This window comes from Schistocerca nitens, chromosome 3 (genome assembly GCF_023898315.1).
Source record: "Schistocerca nitens isolate TAMUIC-IGC-003100 chromosome 3, iqSchNite1.1, whole genome shotgun sequence".
NCBI classification, from domain to species: domain Eukaryota; kingdom Metazoa; phylum Arthropoda; class Insecta; order Orthoptera; family Acrididae; genus Schistocerca; species Schistocerca nitens.
The window spans coordinates 719,148,535-719,169,630 of record NC_064616.1 but is presented as its reverse complement, the minus strand read 5'-3'; the positions used below and the strand labels follow the sequence as shown (position 1 = coordinate 719,169,630).

General features: G+C 41.7%; 1 protein-coding gene across 1 annotated transcript in view; it reads left to right on the top strand.

Annotated features, from left to right (window-relative positions):
* Positions 1-21,096, top strand: part of LOC126249404 (glutamate receptor ionotropic, kainate 2-like) — a 376,144-nt gene that overhangs the window by 117,888 nt on the left and 237,160 nt on the right. The window contains exons 6-7 of the mRNA XM_049951058.1: positions 7,450-7,611; positions 19,495-19,647. Of these exons, the coding sequence (XP_049807015.1) occupies positions 7,450-7,611; positions 19,495-19,647 (315 nt within the window). The remainder of the gene's footprint in view (positions 1-7,449; positions 7,612-19,494; positions 19,648-21,096) is intronic.

Here is a 21,096-nt window from a genome sequence, read left to right as displayed (position 1 = left end):
GCTGTGTGTTTCCATTCCACGATTAATGTGATTTGAAGAGAAGTAATAAAATGAGCTCTAACATGGAAAGTAAGCATTTCCGGACACATGTCCACATAACATATTTTCTTTCTTTGTGTGTGAGGAATGTTTCCTGAAAGTTTGGCCGTACCTTTTTGTAACACCCTGTATATTGGTGTGCAAAATTAAAGGCCGAAAGTAACGTCCGCTTAATGTATTACTCGATGAAAGTTGGACGATGTATGTAAAGAACTACTACAGCATAGGACAGAAGGCAACTGAAGGAAATACGCAATGAGACAAACAGAAGTGACACTTTTATTCAAAGACAAAAATTACGTTAAAGTCACAGCAATTTATGAAGGTCCCCTGGACATTACAAAAGGAGGGACGTGGTTCTTAATAGGGTGTGTGGTCACTGTGGACAGCAATGCATCATGTTCTGTAATGTGCTCGCATGCTGGCCGCAAGGTTGGTAAGGAGTTCTTGTGGTAGGGTCCCCATGTTTCCAGCAACACGGTTGCCAACTGCTTGATGCTCATTGCTACATGTGGACATTTGCAATACATCTCCCCAACGCATCACACAATCGTTCTAGGTGATTGACGTTGGGGGAAGGGACAGGGCAGTCCATTCGCCAAATACCCTCTCCTTCCAAATGCTTCTACACCTGCGCTGTTCGATGCGACCGCGCATTCTCATCAACAAATATGATGTCATGGGCGAAAGACGCACATGGGCAAGCAGTACAGTGTCACAATTGCTCCCGCGCAAAGTCAAGCGCCGGCAAGCCAGTCGGGAACAATAGAGCAGAGAGGGCTGTGAAGAAGACGTCAGCCAATAGCACGCTGACCGACCCCTCTCTAGGACGGCAACGCTACAGCAGCGGCCTCTAGTCGAAGTGAACATAATCACCGCTCCCAACTGGTCGCGCCCAATTTTACGGTAGCATCAAGACCACCGACCTGTATAGATGCATCCTCTGTATTACTTGACTTGTATTGGAATCGCTATACTGAAGGGCATTGATTACATTTTACGTCACTCTTTGCTTGCGACACATCTGTGTTTCTCAAAATTAAGTACTGTCATTTATTGACTGTAATACGATTCACGAATACGACTTTCTTGAATTGTTGTCTAGCGATCCAAGAAATCTAGCTTCCTAGGCACCCCATATTTGACGAGTAGGCAGGATAAAACAACAATAACGTAACCATGCTCAAAGATTTCGTGGTGAGTATACCCATGCCACAATCCACCCTCCACACTACACCATAACGCCTGGACAACCAAAATAAACATTTTAGAGACGATGCTGGACGTACTCACATAAGGCGAAAGGTGAGAACACATAACGCACTGAGAAACATTCTCGCACATGATCGATTTTGTTCAAATGGTTCAAATGGTTCTGAGCACTATGGGACTCAACTGCTGAGGTCATTAGTCCCCTAGAACTTAGAACTAGTTAAACCTAACTAACCTAATGACATCACAAACATCCATGCCCGAGGCAGGATTCGAACCTGCGACCGTAGCGGTCTCGCGGTTCCAGGCTGCAGCGCCTTTAACCGCACGGCCACTTCGGCCGGCATCGATTTTGTGATCCAGGTGTTATGTAGGGAGGCATAATGTTGAATGGGCGTACTTGCCTCCAAATCTTTGAACGCGGTTCACTCACCGGTCAGTGTTATTGTGACACTGTACTCCTCCCAAAGTGCGTTTTCCCAGGAATGCATTCGGCCCCGACTCTACTTTTATGCATGACTACAGCGACCACATCGAACAGAGCAGGCGGAGGAGTTCTTGGAACGAGGGGATATTCGCCGAATGAACTTGCTGTCCGCTGCAGTACATAAATCCCACTGATGACGTGTGGTACGCATTGGGAAGACGTATTGCAGCATGTCCGCATGACCACCGACCATCCAGCACTTGTCAACCGCGCTGTTGGAAAAATGGAACGCTCTACCACAAGAACTGCTTACCAGCCTTGTGAACAACATGTGAGCACGTTGCAGAGCATTAACTGCCGTCCATGGTAATCAAACTCCCTAACAAGAAGAATGCACAGTCGTTAGGTTCAAAAAGGGCTCTGAGCACTATGGGACTCAACTGCTGAGGTCATAAGTCCCCTAGAACTTAGAACTACTTAAACCTAACTAACCTAAGGACATCACACAAATCCATGCCCGAGGCAGGATTCGAACCCGCGACCGTAGCGGTCGCGCGGTTCCGGACTGCAGCGCCTAGAACCGCGTGGCCAGAACAGTCGTTTGTACCGTGTAGGTGACTATCATAAATCGTGGTCACTTTACTGTAAACACTCTCTTGAATAAAAGTGTCTTTTCTGTTGGTCTCACTGCGTATTTCTGTTATCTTCTGTACTCTAGCGTACTGTACTCTGCTGTACTGTACTACACTGTAGCAGGTCTTATGTGTGGTCCAAGTTTCATAGAGCTGTGTACTCGGCATTGACACATCATGCGAAAGTTACTTTCAAAAATGGCTCTGAGCACTATACGACTTACGTAATGAGGTCATCAGTCGCCTTGAACTTAGAACTAATTAAACCTAACTAACCCAAGGACATCACACACATCCATGCCCGAGGCAGGATTCGAACCTGCGACCGTAGTGGTCGCTCTGTTACTTTCATTTTTAAGTTTTGCACACCAGTGTATTTGGGAAATCAAATATTATTTGTTTCACAAACACGACTATTGCTCTTTTCAAGTACAGATATAACGTCGTGCAGCCTGTTACTTATACAGACAGTTTACTATAATCAGCCAACGTATTATGACGTCTTCGTGGTTATTAGAATAAGCATTACTCGCTCACTTGATCTGCTGGTGACGAGAAAGGTTTGGAAAGGGGTTGAAGATCCAGAGAAATCATACGGTAAACTATAATTCCAAAGAATAGCTGATGAACAAAGGCGTGATCGATATGGCGGCTGTGAGTACCACAGAAACGTCAATGCTCATCTGATCTTGTCATACTGCTATCATTAGCTTTTATCTAAAGAGACTGAACTCTGTCACATGACAAGGTGGGAATAATGGAGGCTTGCCACTTCTGTAGAAGTGAATCGTCAACAAGCAGTGGCAAAACAGACGAAAAATACATTTTGCTGAATTCACAGTATCATCGCTTGTGACTACTGTCGGCGTAGAAGGTTCGTGTTTGTAACAGGGAGCAATGGAAACGAGTTGTCTAGTGTGATGAATCAAATTCCTGTTACTTCACTTATACAGGGTGATCAGAAACAGTCTGAAAAACTTGTTATGGTGTTGAAAGAGATGATGTGCTGAGAAATAACCGTTAAGGAAAGAATTCTACCTGTTGCGCCGTTTTAGAGTTACTGAATGTTGAAGTTAACCGATCAGGTAGTCGAGCGCGCAAATTCAAGCAGCCTGCAAAAGGCAGTGTCGCCTAACGTGTTCTCAAACCGAATAAACGTCGCATTTGCTCACCTAGCTTAAATTTATCACTTCCGAAAAAGGCACGTTTCAACTAGTAATGGGCATTGTAACAAGTGGTAATTCACGAGCCCATAGATCTCTGTGCATTACCGCATTTTAGTGTATGCAAGTGCTTCACTTTACGTACGCAATAACCTTATTGGCTAACTTCAATGCTAAATGACTCGGAAACGGCGCAAGTTATCGAATTTTTTTCTTAACAATTATTTATCAGCACAAGCTCTCCAAGCCAATGTCCTTGCCCAGTGGTAGCAGAGTTTTCCATCAGGTCCACAAATTTAAGCACTCTCAGGTTTCGCTAGCACTTGGTTTGGTTATCGTCCGAATCTGCCGAGTGCTGTTGGTAAGCGAGGTGCACTCAGCCCTTGTGAAGCTGATTGTGGAGCCACTTGTCTGAGAAGTAGCGGCTTTTGTCACGAAAGCTGGCAACGGCCGAGAGAGCGGTGTGTTGACCACATGCCTCTCCATCCCTCCATCAGTGACACGTAAGGACTTAGAATGACACGGCGGTCGGTCGGTAGCGTTGAGCCTTCCGAGGCCTGTTCGGACGGAGGAGACAACCCATCCTGCAACACCCTTACAAACTTTCAGGCTGTTTTTGACCACCCTGTACAGCCATATAACGCTCCGCTGTTAAGAGAACCGTTCATTGATACTACACACTGAATGTGGCTATATTATCTGGTGGGGAACACATGAGTGTTCCACAAAACACTATGATACATGTGTTCTTCTGTAGTATGATGGGCTATTGGTAAGTATTCTGGGGGTTGAATGTCAGCTATACAGGACTTTTGTTTATTTTGGTGGGAGCTATCAATTCTTGGTGTCTCTTTTCAGAATAAACGTTTTAACACTATAGTTTGTAAATAATGTCTAAGCATAATTTTATGAATTACTAGCCAAGGTTACAGTATAAATGGATAGAGTCTTCATCAGAGGAAAGATTTTACAGAAACTTAAAGAAATATTAAAAAACATATTCTTCTAATTTTGTAGGAACTACTTAACAACGAATTTAGAAAACTCAGATTTGGTGAAAATGTGTATATTCGAGACACATAGTATCAATGTGAGGCAAATCAATTAGTCCTGGAAGAGGGAACGTATTTAGACTAACCAGTTCCAAGCAATAAGAAACAAATAAAACTTTTGTAATAATGTGTGTACAAACCAGGTGGTAGAGGCGAGATACAGTAATGGAGAAGGAAGCTCTTGCAATCATACGTATTATCCAAAAAGTCATGCATTATCTGACTCACGCAATTACTGATAAAAAAAGCTGAGTATCTACGATAGCTCTGCCACGAAAATGAAAATGGCGTTTGCCGTATGAAATTACGCCTCTAAAGGGATCGTATCTGCTGAGGAAGCATGTTTACATTACTAAATATGGTGACAAATTATGAAAAGGGAAGTGAAACAACCTCAGCAAGCTGTATTTATGGTAAATGATTGTGCATGTGGCATTACAGCAGCGGTAGAGCAAAGGAGTAAACGCAAAACAGCACATAATCTCACAAGAGCTGTGGTAGATGGTCCCTGAGATTTTGAGAAAATAACTATGGTTATGATACTGCTAATCCATCCCCATGAATTGCTTTTTGAACATATGTATGAGAACATAAAATCATTGTATCTGCACCAAAAGTCAACTTAACATGTCACTCATTTAGCTGTAGTTTTTCACAACGAACATGTAACAGAAAGTGCAAATTTGCCAAGGGGGCATCGTTAGAGAAGAAATGCAAAGCTCTAGAATCACGTATGGCTATGGCAAAGATAAAAAATTTGAGAGACCTTTAAAGAGAAAAATCCCTGTATGACTATTAAGAACTCTGATCCAAGTCAGTACCATGCAAAGGAGGAAAGGGTGATAGGGGGAAAGAATCCATTGAAAGGGTACGAAAGGAAAACGATCATAAAGACAACATTATGTATAGGGAGGAAGAAGTAGATTGATATGATGTGAGATATTTGATTGTGCGAGAATAATTTGTCAAACACTGAGAGACTTTAGCCGAAATAAGCACCTGTAGGAGGTGGTATTCCCTCAGAATGATTAAGATCCTTGCAAGAACACTCCACGTAAAATTATTCAACCTGGTATGCAAGATGCATGAGAGAGATGAAATACCCTCAGACTTCAAGAAGAATATTGTCAGTCCAATTCCAAAGAAAGCAGGTGATGGCAGCTGTGAATATTACAGAACGACCAATTTAATAACAAATCGTGGCAAGATACTGACACGAATTATTCACAGAAGAATGGAAAAAACTGGTATGCCGACATCAGGGATGGTCAGTTTATTTTTCGGAGAAACATAGGACCATACGAGGAAATACCGACCCTACGGCCTATGTTTGAAGATACACTGAAGAAAGTAAATCTGCGTTTAAACACTTATAAATTTAGAGAAAGCTTTTGACAGGTTCGATGGGAATACACTCTTTTAAATACCGAATGTAGCGGGTATACAAAACTAGGACTGAATGATTGTCTGCTTGTCTAGGATTCTGCAGAAAATAGACTACAGTTACAAGAGCCGAAGGACTCGAAAAGGAAGCAATAGTTTAGAAGGGAGTAAGACACTGTTGTAGCCTATGGGCGATGTATTCAATCTGTACCTTCAGCAAGCAGTAAAGGAAACTAAGGAGATATTCAGAGGTAAATTAAAGTACAGGGAGAAGAAACAAAAATTTTGAGCCTTACCTGTGATGTTACAATTCTGTCGAAAACTGATTAAAAGCTGAATATAAACAACGGAATGTGGCCAAATTAAATCAGGCTGTGCTAAAGGAATTAGATTAGGAAATGAGACACTAAAAGCAGAAATTAATTTCTCTGTTTAGGGAGCAAATAACTGACAGTGGCTGTACTAGAGAGAATATACAATACAGACTAACAATAAACATCAAGAAAACCGTTCCTAAAAAGAGATATTTGTTAACATTCAATATAAATTTAAATGTTAGGAACTCTCTTCTGAAGGCATTTGTCTGGAGTGTACGATTGTGAAAAATGTTCTACAAACGATTCAGACAAGAAAGGAATATAAGCTATAGCGGTGTTGTGCTACAAAAGAATGTTGAAAATTAGATGGGTGGATCAGATTACGAATAAGGAGGAACTGAACAGAATTGGGGAGAAAAGAAACTTTTGGCACAACTTGATTAAAAGAAGGGAACTGTTGTAAAGGGAGACCAGTGACTGACTACGTTAAGCAGGCTTTGCTGGCTGTAGGCTACAGTAGTTCCGCAGAGATGAAGGACTTCACACAGGACAAACTAGCGTAGAAAGCTGTATAAAATCAATCTTTGGAATGAAGTCAACAACAAGAACAACCACAAAAACAGCAACAGTAGAATAATACTATGCCAAAACTAAACGTGCTAGAAACTATACATACTACAAAAAGTTTCTTCCGAGCAAAAGGCACTTTGAACTGCCGATTACAACGATATCTTCAGTCATTACAAAATCCAACGAAAAACTATTTTAGATTGCCATTTTTTAGGCAATAGTTTAATCTCATGGATTTTTTTGGAAATTATATCTGAATATGGGTTGAATTTCCAAAAAAAAAAAAATCCATGAGATTAAGCTATTACCTTACAAATGGCAATCTAAAATACCTTTTTGTTGGATTTTGTAATGACTGGAGATAATGCTGTAGTCGGTCGTTCAAAGTGCCTTTTGCTCGGAAGAAATATCCATTTGTACACAAGTTCGTTATATTTTGAAATGAGGAATTAATCAGTGTTCATTAATATATAACATTTAATTCTTCTACTCATAAAGAAAATAAAATGGATAACAATAATGAATATTCATAAATTTTTTTGTATGTCATGAATTAGATGAATTGTAGACAGTTGCAGATAACCTAGTAGGTGTAGATTACCTTTCGATTTGTAATAGAGTACAAAGCTATACAGTCTTTGTAATCATTCACAGGATGCCCACACCGTAGACTACACGCAGTTCCTGAAGAGTGGAATAAATATCACAACGTTGCGTTTAATCCAACCCGGGCGGGAGTCCGTCATTAAGAAGATGCAAGACTTTACTTACGGAAAATACTACAATAGAGAACTCCTGAAGCCAGAGAGAATCAGGGTGAGCTACTAACTGTTTGTCCCTTTCTCCGCCGCTTACCTTTTAGGTTTAGATGTATAGCTGATATTAACCACTGCCATAATAAGGTTGTGGAGCTACTCAGCAAAGTAATATTCCTGTTTCACAGGCATCACTCGTTACAATTAATTAAGAAAATGATTTTTTGTTGTTACCTACTTACTTCTGACCACCATTAACTCTCAACAGTGCGTCAAACAAACCTCATCTGAATATTGTTCTTGTGAGCAAACAGTATTTGAAAAACGTGGTGCCTCCGTTGCCTAGAAAATGTACACAGTCCACGGTAATTTACTTTTCTTGATGGGAAAAAAGATGATTTGCTAAAGATAGTTCTATTAAGGCCAAAGTCATCAGACATTCTTATTCATATGTAGTAGATGGAGCAAGAGATGCTGACTCATTTTCCGTACAAGAAACAACCATTTTTGCATAGCAATAGTGTTATTGAAAAGAAGAAAATCTGTCTCATGAGCACAAGCACTTTGAAACTCTTCTTTTATTTTTATTTATTTATTTATTTATTGTTCCGTGGGACCAAATTAAGGAGAAGTCTCCATGGTCATGGAACGAGTCAATACATGAAATTATAACACGATATTAGAAACAGATAAAATGAAATATAAAAAAAACATATTCAGGTGACAGGTAGTAAGTTTAAATAAAGAAAATCAACAATGTAACACTGGAATTTGCTTAATTTTTTAGCTCTTCCAGGAGCTCCTCGACAGAATAGAAGGAGTGAGCCATGAGGAAACTCTTCAGTTTAGACTTAAAAGAGTTTGGGCTACTGCTAAGATTTTTGAGTTCTTGTGGTAGCTTATTGAAAATGGATGCAGCAGAATACTGCACTCCTTTCTGCACAAGAGTCAAGGAAGTGCATTCCACATGCAGATTGGATTTCTGCCTAGTATTAACTGAGTGAAAGCTGCTAACTCTTGGGAATAGGCTAATATTGCTAACAACAAACGACATTAAAGAAAATATATACTGTGAGGGCAATGTCAGAATTCCCAGACTATTGAATAGGGGTCGACAAGAGGTTCTCGAACTTAAACCACATATAGCTCAAACAGCCCGTTTTTGAGCCAAAAATACCCTTTTTGAATCAGAAGAATTACCCCAAAAAATAATACCATACGACATAAGCGTATGAAAATATGCGAAGTAGACTACTTTTCGTGTTGAAGTGTCACTTATTTCAGATACTGTTCTAATGGTAAATAAAGCAGCGTTTAGTTTCTGAACAAGATCCTGGACATGGGCTTTCCACAACAGCTTACTATCTATACGAACGCCTAGGAACTTGAACTGTTCCGTCTCGCTTATAATATGCCCATTCTGTCTGATCAAAATATCGGTTCTTGTTGAATTGTGAGTTAGAAACTGTAAAAACTGAGTCTTACTGTGATTTAGCATCAAATTATTTTCATCAAGCCATGAACTTATTTCATGAACTACATTATTTGATACTGTTTCAATATTACACACAAGATCCTTCACTATCAAGCTGGTGTCATCAGCAAACAGAAATATTTTTGAATGACCTGTAATACTAGAAGTAATATCATTTATATAAATAAGAAACAGCAGTGGCCCCAGCACCGACCCTTGGGGAACGCCCCACTTAACAGTGCCCCATTGGGACTGAACATCACTACCAGTCTCAATATTGCGGAGAATTACCTTCTGCTTTCTGTTCTTAAAGTAAGAGGCAAACCAATTGTAAGCTACTTCCCTTACTCCATAATGATCCAACTTCTGCAGTAATATTTTGTGGTCAACACAGTCAAAAGCCTTCGTTAAATCAAAGAAAACACCTAGCGTTCGCAACCTTTTATTTAATCCGTCCTAAACCTCACAGAGAAAAGAGAATATAGCATTTTCAGTTGTTAACCATTTCTAAAACCAAACTGAACATTTGACAGCAAATTATGTGAATTTAAATGCTCCAGTAACCTTGTATATACAAGCTTCTCGATAACTTTAGCAAACACCAATGTCATAGAAATAGGTCTATAATTGTCAACATTATCCCTGTCTCCCTTTTTATAAAGTGGCTTCACTACCGAGTACTTTAATCGGTCAGGAAACCGACCACTCCTAAAGGAAAAGTTACATATATGGCTAAGTACTGAGCTAACATACGTGGAACAATACTTCAGTATTCTGCTAGATACCCCGTCATATCCATGAGAGTTCTTGGTCTTTAGTGATTTAATTATTAACTCAATCTTCCTCTTGTCAGTATCATGGAGGAGCGTTTGAGGTAACAGTCTCGGAGCACTTTTTTCTAAGAGCGCTATATGATTCCCTGTTGGGACCAGGTTTCTATTTAGTTTACCTGCTATATTCAGAAAGTGATTATTAAATACTGTACATATATGCGACTTATCAGTAACACGGACATTCCCACTACGCACTGATTCTATATCCTCGATCTGTCTCTGCAGACCAGCCACTTCCTTTACGACTGACCGTACGGTTTTAATTTTATCCTGAGACTTAGCTATTCTATCTGCATACCACATACTTTTTGCCTTCCTAATAACATTTTTCAGTACCTTACAATACTGTTTGTAATGGGCTGCTGCATTTAGATTTTGACAGTTTCTAACGTTTTGATATAATTGCCACTTTGTTCTACAAGATATTCTTATCCCTCTAGTCATCCACCCAGGCTGCCTGTTTGTGCTAGTACCCTGTTTTGAACGTTCTAACGGAAAGAAACTTTCAAAGAGCACGAGAAAAGTCTTGAGAAAAGCGTTATATTTATCGTCTACTGTATCAGCGCTATAAACATCTTGCCACTCTTGTTCCTTGATAAGGTTTACAAAGGTCTCTACAGCAACTGGATCAGCTTTCCTAAACAGCTGATGACTATATTTAACACGTGTTGTAGCACAAAAATCTTTTAGACTTAAAATTTGTGCATCATGATCTGAAAGGCCATTCACCTTTTTGCTAACAGAATGCCCTTCTAGTAATGAGGAATGAACAAAAATGTTGTCTATGGTTGTTCTACTGTTCCCTTGCACTCTCGTTGGAAAGAATACGGTTTGCATAAGATTATATGAAGATATATGAAGATTTACCCATGTATACTCAAGAACGATGAAAATAGCGCACAAGAGAGGAATATCGGTTCGAAATAAAATTTATTAGCCATAGTGATACAGATGAGAGATTCACTTGATCCCAAAATCAAGACAAATAAATACAGTGCGTACAAATAGACAAATACAGTGCAACATCAGTAAAGCGTTGGACCACCTTTTGCTGCAATACATGCCGCAACATAGTTCGGCATCGAGTTGATGAGACGTCTGATGTTGTTCTTTTTACATTTTATGTTTTATGGTCACTTCAAGTTCTGTTCTATTCTCTTACATCTTCCGCAGTCCTTCTGATACAGAATTTGTTTTCAACCTTCATTTATTTTAAATGAAGACGTCGTTCTTTGCATTCATGAACATTATCAAAGACCAAGAAACTCCCCGTCACAGAAAATTAGTAGCAGATAAGACTAGTGAACGCGCTCTATGAGTATACAGCAGTATTAAATGTCTTTTAGATTTACCCATATATACTCAAGAACGATGAAAGTAGCGCACAAGAGAGGAATATCGGTTCGAAATGAAATTTATTAGACATAGTGATACAGATGAGAGATTCACTTGATCCCAAAATCAAGACAAATAAATAAATACAGTGCAACATCAGTAAAGCGTTGGACCACCTTTTGCTGCAATACATGCCGCAACATGGTTCCGCATCGAGTTGATGAGACGTCTGATGTTGTCCTGAAGTAGACTGGCCCACAACTCTTGGACAGACACCTCCAAACCACGTACAGAGTGGCACGGGGGCTTCTGGCGTTCCAGCTGGTTCCACACATGCTCTGTAGGGACAATTCCGGGGAGCGGCCGGCCATAGAAGACTCGGAACATGACGTAGGAAGTCTTAAGCAACTCGACCTGTATGCTGATGAGTGTTATCTTGCTGGAAAAGGGCCCTTGGTAGACCATGTAGGAAAGCTTCCACAACGGGGCTGAAGAAAGACTTCAATATAACCTGGCCTGTTAAGGTTACACATACCACAGTTACAGGGGATCGGCTATCATAGGCTATGGCACCAGCTGTGCGAGCGGTGTGGCGCACGAAAGCGTAGGTATATCGTTACCAGGATATCTCCACACCCGTATATGGTTATCATCTCTCCCCAAAGCGAATCGGTATTCGTCACTAAACAGCATGTTTCGCCAGTCTGTAGCAGTACACACCGTTCTCGCTGGGCACCACTGTAGACGGAGTGGCCGTTGTCTCGCTGCTAACGTTAGCACACGACAAGGGCGCCTAGGTTGCAAATTCACATCCGCAAGGATGGTATGAGAAAATACCGGAGCCAGTACACCTACTTGTGTCGTGGTGCGAGCCACTGTAGGATCCCTGATCGCTTGCCGCACGATCCTTCGATCACCTCGCTTCGTCGTCTTCCTTGTCGCTCCAGATAAGGTACGTCGCACCGTGGGTGCTATCTCGTGTCCACTGCTCCCAACGTCGTCTCATGGAACACTCCGAAGGATCGACCTTGCGAGCCACTTGACGTGTCGACTAGCCTGCGGTTTTCATACCGCTAGGTAGACCCTTCTCAAACCGGCTTAACTGTGAGAAATGTCATCTAACACTTCTAAGTGGAAGTGAAATGTGCATTTCACTAGGACCTTCCGTCATGTAGACCGGTTGCCTGGTGCAAATCCTTCCAGTTGACGCCACTTGGGCGACTTGCATGTCGATGAGAATGGGATGATGATTAAGACAACACACCAGCCAGTCCCCGTGCTGGAAAAATCTCCGACCCGGCCGGGAACAGAACCCGGTCCGCTTGCATGGCATTTTGTCGCGGTGACCACTCGGCTATGGAGGCGGACGTCCATGTAGAATCGCAGCGAGGTGTAGCCGTGCGGTCTAAGGCGCCTTGTCACTGTTCGCGCGGCTCCCCCCGTCAGAGGTTCGAGTCCTCCCTCGGGCATGGGTGTGTGTGTTGTCCTTATCATAAGTTAGATTAAGTAGTGTGTAAGATTAGGAACCGATGACCTCAGCGGTTTGGTCCCATAAGATCTTACCACAAATTTCCAAATTTTCCATTTAGAATTCTGCAACTACTAACGTTCTCCTTGAATCGGGATGTGATCGTCACTTAAATGACTCGCCCACCATGCGCCGTTTAAATAGGCCCCTGTCCGACAGCAGTTTGTACCGTTCTCCCCTCTGGGTGCGCTATTTTCAGTGTTCCTGGGTGTATGTGTGAACTATTTCAAGATGGTGTAATTAAAACTTGTGCTATTTGGTTGATAGAGAGGTAGTAGTAAAGAAATCCGTTCCAAAATGTAATTGCTGCGAATGCTCACATTAGAAGGGAAAACCAATAGCTGTGAAGTGTTCTGACATTTAAACAGCTTTTATCGTATACGACATCGCAATCTATCTTATTAACGATTTGATTAGGATAGCTGGGATCATACAACAGTCTCGATCAAGTGGCGCAGTCAGGATATTCAGTGTTTTGAAAATACACATATCTATCTCACTGGTATGTTTACATATTGGCGTGATCCCAGTGACATTACGTAGATTCTCGAAAACTGAACAGCATATGTTGCAAGGTGACGAATGGATACGACTAGTCGGCGTCTGATTCACTGTATGTATCAAACACTGCATTGTTGGCATTATAATCTTCATATTCAACGCCATTACTGATACCGACTATTTCTCAAACACGGCTGTCGTTGGCGATCAAACATTTGCAAAAAAAATGGTTAAAATGGCTCTGAGCACTATGCGACTTAACCTCTGAGGTCATCAGTCGCCTAGAGCTTAGAACTAATTAAACCTAACTAACCTAAGGACATCACACACATCCATGCCCGAGGCAGGATTCGAACCTGCGACCGTAGCGGTCGCTCGGCTCCAGACTGTAGTGCCTAGAACCGCACGGCCACTCCGGCCGGCAAACATTTGCAAAACAGTCAGCTAGACACTTTGGGTAACGCAGTATCTGAAATTAATTCGAGAGCTATCAGATGCGTGTATCACAGGACAGTAATACATTCATTAACTATTTCCGTGGAATATGAATTCAGCCACAAAACACCTTGTAATGACACACGAAAGAAAAAACAATAATTAACTTCATCAGTTGAACTACAGACCAATGTTCAGTTTGAGATATAGTACAGACTACATGGTTTGTCAGTAATAAGAATATAAGATACGCTTAGCACCATTCGTGTTCACTGGAGTGACATAGCGGTGAAAAGTATCTTTGTTCACCGACAGCATCAAGTCAGGAACTCCGAAGATCGGATGACGACAGAGAGCATATGTCGAAACAGGTCATAGTGAAATAAAATTATTATCCAGCGATCTTGGTTGCAGATGAAATTTCCTTTCATTAGTTCAAAAGATGGCTCCGAACACATACCGTGTGTGACCTATTTGCCTACGAAGGAGGTAGCTTACAGAACTCTCATTCGACCAATGCTTGAATATTGCTCTTCAGTCTGGGATACATAGCAGACAAGCCGGCCGCGGTGGCCGAGCGGTTATAAGCGCTTCAATCCGGAACCGCGCGACTGCTACGGTCGCAGGTTCGATCATGCCTCGGGCATGGATGTATGTGACGTAATTAGGTTAGTTATGTTTAAGTAGTTCTAAGTTCTAGGGGACTGATGACCTCAGATTTTAAGTCCCATAGTGATCAGAGCCATTTGAACCATTTGTGCCATCCATAGCAGATAGGATTGAGAGCGAAAATCAAAACATGGTCCAAATAAACAAAGAGAGTTTACTCACTGGTTCATTTACGAAGAGTTACAGAGATGCTCGTCCAAAATTAGTTGCAGGTGATGCAACAGAATGGAAAGCTAGTGGTCACTCGTAGGCAGCAGTCCGGCCAATCAGGCGGCAGCCGCCGACTGAGCAACAGCAACATCAGGGAAGTAATTGATTTTAGGACATTTTTAGAGTTTCTAACCTGGAGCGAATTATAAATTTTCATCTGTATGATTTGGTAGTTTATTTTTTGTATTTCTACGTGTTAAATTATTCACGAGACACAGTTCTTGCGTTTTCGTTTGTGTCGAAAAGTAACCATTTTTGTGACATTTTACAAGTTTCTAACAAGGAACGAGTTATTTAGTCTCATCTGTGTGCTTTGGTTGTTTAGTGTTTGAATCTCTGCGTGTTAATCAAATTTACTAAACACAGTTCTATGTTCGTTAGTGTCTACAGCAGAGTTCCGCAGTTCGTGTCGATAATCGTTTGTCTGTGTAGCGTAGTTTTCCACGGTCTTTAGTATGGCTAGGGACTGTGATTGCTGTGTGAGGACGCGAGCTGACTTGGTGACTCTTCAGTCTCAATTCTAGACTGTGTTGGTTTTGGTTACACAGTTTGAGACTGCAGTGGATGGGCATCACTGTTGTGGAGCGGCCGTGGGGACCAACTGGACGTCCAGCACGACCCACGAGATGGTCGATTGTTTCGCACAGATGACCAGCCCAGTTACTGCTCTCATTGAAGCTGACCCCTCACCCGTGGTCGAATGGGAGGTCACGCAGGAGAGTGGCATACTGCCAAAGACTTCCCGGGGCCCAAACGTAAGGCCTCCCTGGTTAGTTTGACAAATAGATTCCAGATAGTGTCTGTGGCTGACAATGTCTCTCACTCAAGACGCAGTCGCTTGACCTGTTTCTGAGGAAACCTCTTAACCTGCAAAATCTGGGCAGTCACAGAGTGTGGAATTATTGGAAGTAGGGAGCCCCAGGGTTAGGCACGTTATGGGTTGGGTTGGATTGTTTGGGGGAGGAGACCAGACAGCGAGGTCATCGGTCTCATCGGATTAGGGAAGGACGGGGATGGAAGTCGGCAGTGCCCTTTCAAAGGAACCATCCCGGCATTGGCCTGGAGCGATTTAGGGAAATCACGGAAAACCTAAATCAGGATGGCCGGACGCGGGATTGAACCGTCGCCATCCCGAGTGCGAGTCCAGTATGCTAACCACTGCGAAACCTCGCTCGGTGCACGTTATGGGGTTCCTTAGGATGTGATTACCAACAAGGTGAAGAAAGCCTGTGTGCACTCCATGTGCATACCAGGTGGAGTCATTCCAGACATGGATTGAGTCGTTCCGGATACCACGAAGAGCATAGGATGCAGCCATCTGCAGGTGGTGACTCACGTCGGTACCAATGATATATGTCGCTTTGAACTGGAAGAGATTGTCTCTGGTTTTTAGCGGGTGTCTGAAGTGGTAAAGGCTACCAGTCGCGCTTGCGAGATGAAAACAGAGTTCACCATTTGTTGTATAGACGACAGAACTAACTGCGGACCTCTTACTATGGAGCCAAGTGTAGGATTCGAATTAAAGGCTGAGACCGTTCTGCGGCCATGTAGGCTTCAGATTCCTCGATTTGCGCCATTAGGTGGTGGCTTTTCGGATTACGCTAAATACATAGTTCAGGAGCCCATTACACACAGGAGACGGCTACACAGGTAGAGGGGCTTGTGGCGTGGTCTGGGCGGTTTTTAGGATAGAGGGCCTCGAGGAAACACAAACAGGGCTTCAGTCTCAATGGGTCCAGGTCGAACACAGGAAGAATACAGATCTAGTACTATCGGTATAAAAATTGAAGCTGCCGTAGCTGTGTTGGGAAAATACCAGAGCTCCAGAGCTCGAAGCGCTATTAGAACTCATTGATGCTAATATCGCTATAGGCACTGAAAGCTGGCTAAAGTCGGAAATAAATTCAGCCGAAATTTTTGTGAAGGACTTAACAGTATTCAGAAAGGATATGCTGAATACAGTTAGTGATGGCGTATTTGTTCCTGTTAGAAGTAGTTTATGTTGTAGCGAAATTAAAGCAGACATTTCCTGTGAGTTAGTATGGCTAGAGGTCATTCCTGGCAACTGAAATAAAATAATAATTGGATTCTTTTACTGACCTCCCAACTCAGATGATACAATTTCTGAAAGGTTCACAGAAACCTTGAGTCTAGTTTAAAACGAATATCAGGCTCATACAATTATAGTTGGTGGTGACTTCAATATGTTGGCGAAAATTGATGTTTAAATGTGGAGGTATGCATAAAACATCATCCGAAATTGTGCTAACGCAATCTCTGAAAATTATTTGGTGCAGTTAGTTCACTGGCCCACTCGGACAGTAAACGGTTGTGAAAAAACACTTGGCCAACTACTAACAAAAAATTCTCAGCTGATAACGTGCACCAAAACAGGTACAGGAATTAGTGAATACAGCGTTGTCGTAGCGAGACTGAATACCGTTAACTCCCAAATCCACCAAAAATAATCGAAAAATACATTTATTCAGGAAAGCCTTCCTGAGAGACAATCTCCACTCCTTCCAAATTAACAATGTAAGTGTAGACCAGATGTGGCTTTCATTCAGAGAAGTAGTATCAACAGCGACTGAGCAATTTGTACCAAAGACATTAACAAAAGACGGAACTGACCCCTCATGGTACACAAAACAGGTCAGAACACAGTTGCGGAAACAACGAAGAAAGCATGCCAAATTTAAACGAACACAAAGTACATTTCACTGCACATCGTAAGGTGACTTGCTAAGTACAGACGTAGATACAGATATAAAACAACTGCCGCTTAACATGAAATATGAATTACACTATGAATTTGCATTTTTACATACATTATCCCATAGCGGAGGTGATATTGACAATATGTGGCAAAAATCGCCTCAGAAGAGGGGCTAGAGACTGTGGATCATTAGTTTGACCGTTAATCAGGCGAAAAGCAAGCCACATGACGCTGTTTCATTTTTGGATTCTGTACTTGTAAGTTACTGTGAGTGGTTTTACACCTCTATTAACATAAGATCTTTATATACTCCATGTGGAGAGAACCTGAGGTAACAGTGCAGTCCAGTTCTGAGTAACGTTTAGTGTTTGATTTCTTTCGACCGCTTCATTAGATGAACTATTACTGTTAGCTGCTGCTGGAGATTTTATTGACAATTATGACCAAGGATCTCGTTTTCTGCAAACAATCATTGCAGAGGATGAGACCTGCTTCTGTCATATCGATCCCAACGGCCATAGAACATATTTCCACATACGTATTTCGACGAGTACCCACACAATTGTGACATCACTTCTTCGATTTCCGTATACTTCGTTAACAGTTTTCAATGGCTTCGTAAGCGGTATATAAGTTGTATCGCGGCAAGTTGAGATTAGTTTGAAGATCTTGTTTGTATCCTCTGCTTTATGGCGGTATTCAATAAACTTTTAACCTACTTCATGTTAAGGGATAAGGCACTGAAGAGACGGTTTAACGCTGGATAATGCAAAAACAGATTACTTTAGTCGTGGGGCAGGAAGATTTAATTGAGGCCATTATGAACAAATCGAACGTTTAAATTTCACCTATCCTAATATTCTAAGAAACGGGATTCCTTAAGCATCAGTTGATAACATTTAAGTCTCATACTTGTTCAACGGATAAGTAATGTAAGTTACACCAACTGCTAGACAACTTATCTTTACTTCATTGCCGCAGGCTTTTTGATATGTGTACAAAGTAACTCTAATTCGAACAATGCGCACCAACTGTTCATTTTTAATCCAGACGCTTGTTATGAGGGGCGTTCAATAAGTAATGCAACACATTTTTCTTTCTGAAAGCAGATTGGTTTTATTCAAGACTCCAGTATACCATGTTATTCCTCAATCGTTTGGCTACAAAACTCTATATTTCAGCATAAACTCCGTTCAATGCAACGTCCTTACGTCACGTTACTGAGAGGGGCTCTATGTCCTCACGGCACCACTCTACCGGTCAACGCCAGAGCCAATGTCTTACAGCATCAATAACCTCCCCGTCATCCATGTACTAGTTCACGTGAGTGCAGCCTTCATTGGGCCAAACAGATGGAAGTCGGAAGATGCGAGATCTGGCCTGTAGGGTGGCTGAGGAAGAATAGACTAATCAAGTCTTTTGAAGAAAACCAAAAGAGACATCCGGTTGAGCAGCGAGGTGTTTGTTTGAGATCCATCCACCACCTAGAATGAGAGTGTCCGCACTTTCCAACATTGCTGGAGTCACAGCTGTGTGCTGTTGGCCGGTACGAGGGAGATCGGTCAGGTTTGTGCAACCTTGTCGTGATGATGAGAGACGCCTCGCCCAATGACTCACCGTGCTGTTGTTCACTACCAGGTCTCCGTAGACATTCTACAAGCGCCTATGAATATCTGTCATGGTATGGTTTACCGCAAAAAAATAAAAAAAAAAAATAAAAAAATCAATGACAGCTCTCTGCTTGGAACGCACCGCTACCTATCGGAACTTCGTGTAACTACAGGGGCTAAAGTGGGAATATTCCACGACATTCTGTAAAAAAATTCGCATATTTTCAACAGAAACTGGCTCAGAATACAAAGTGGGCTGCTTTACTTATTGAACACCTCTCGTAGCTCATTTTCGACGAAATTATTCTCATAGATCTAAAGTACTACTTAAATTCTTTCACTACTTCAGAATTATTCATGAGATGGTAAATTCTAATGAAGATCCGTGTATTACTAATTGTTTTAACGCTTTATTTTTGAAACATGACTGTTAACTCGACACTTATGCAACACTGAGAGATATGAAATCACAAGAAAAAATATATTTATATAAGAAAATACTACAGGTAACAGCAATGTTAAAATGATAAAGTCTTTGAGAAACACGATTGAGAAAAAGTGTAGACGGTTAGATAGATTGTCACCATCTTTATCAACAGAGACAATGAGGCGCAATTATCATTTATATTACAGGTGGAAACAGCACTGGCGTACGACGCAGTGCATGTTTATGCAAATGCGTTGTTCAAGCGAGAGACAGCTGTACCAGTGGCCGACGAGAGGCTCTTCTGCAACGACAGCCTCGTGTGGGACCATGGCATCAGCGTCCGTGATTTTATGTTGAAGGTAAGACCTAATGAACCTAAAGACTTCTGTTCCCAGATACATCATTAATGAAATGTGTAGCCAGAATATTATGACTAACACACTGCTGCATATAATAGCGTCCTTGAGCCACTTGAAAGTCATTTGACTGTGTACTTAAAGTCCATCAATGAGACATGGTTAAACAAAAATGCTTTGTTGATGATGAACAGCAACAAACCACAAACTGGTTTTACATTATTTTATTCAAAAAGTGCCGTTAACAGTTTCGAATTTTTCACAATTCATCATGACATTTTTTTCATTCTTTCAACAATACACTGGTTTCCTGTGTGTTTCCCTATGATGAACAGTAATGTAGAATTCACAAATGTGTAACCAAAATGGTTGCGCTATATGTTTGTGTTGGAATGCATCTTATGTGAATGTCCATCTGGCGCAATGGAAGGTGTGGTAGTGATGCAGAATTCCTGATCACCAGACTTTGCGCCAAATCCTGGATAAAATTCCAAGTCTCTCCTGAGAGCTATTCGACAGGAGTAGGCATGTGCTGGAATTGGGTTACATCTCCCTTTTCTCACCACCATTCAACACAAATGTGACACTACACCACCATTATAGTCACATACACTTTTCAGATACACTTAAAACAGATAACTCTCAAACTTCACCAAGGAAAGCTGCCATTGCGCGAGAAGGAAACGAAAATATCTCCAGTTAGGTCCCTGAACTTCCACTTTGGGGTTTCCCAGCAAAGCATGCCGTATCACTATACTTTTTATCTCTAGTATGAAGTGACTACCAAAAAAATTATGACCACCTGCTTAATATCGTGCTGGTCCACCTTTGCAACAACCTTTGCAGTACAATATTGATGGGACCGATGACCTTTGTAGTTTGGTCCCTTTCATCCTCAAACCAACCAACCAACCAACAATATTGATAATAAGTGCCTTCAGTTTGGGAAGTCCTTGGTCGTATCCAGAGGTGTCGTACCACGCATCATTGCACAGGTCACACAGTCCTTGTAAATGAAAGGGCCCATGGTTTTTACATGCAGAGCTGGCGTGCGGTAGGTTCCCAGACGCCAAGATGTCAATATGCATTCAGTATCATCTTTCCCAAACCACTGTAGTAGAATTCTCATCTTGTAACATGGACAGTTATTATTCTTGAAGATACCATCACTGTCAGATAATGCATCAAGCACGAAGGATGGTGCAATAATATTTGTGACAGCACTAGAAGCTAGCTTGTGGTGTGAGGGACAGTGTTAAGTATTTGATGACTTGTCCAGCTAGCCGTGGCTAGAAAGCCAGATGAAGCTTGCGAGATATTCAGGTAGAGTTGTTGGTTGAGCCTCAGGATACAGGTATTTCTGAGGAGGTGTGTACCCACTGACTTAATGGGGTGGAGACGACACTGTAGCCGATTAGAGGTATTAAATGAATGAGAGATAATACATATTTT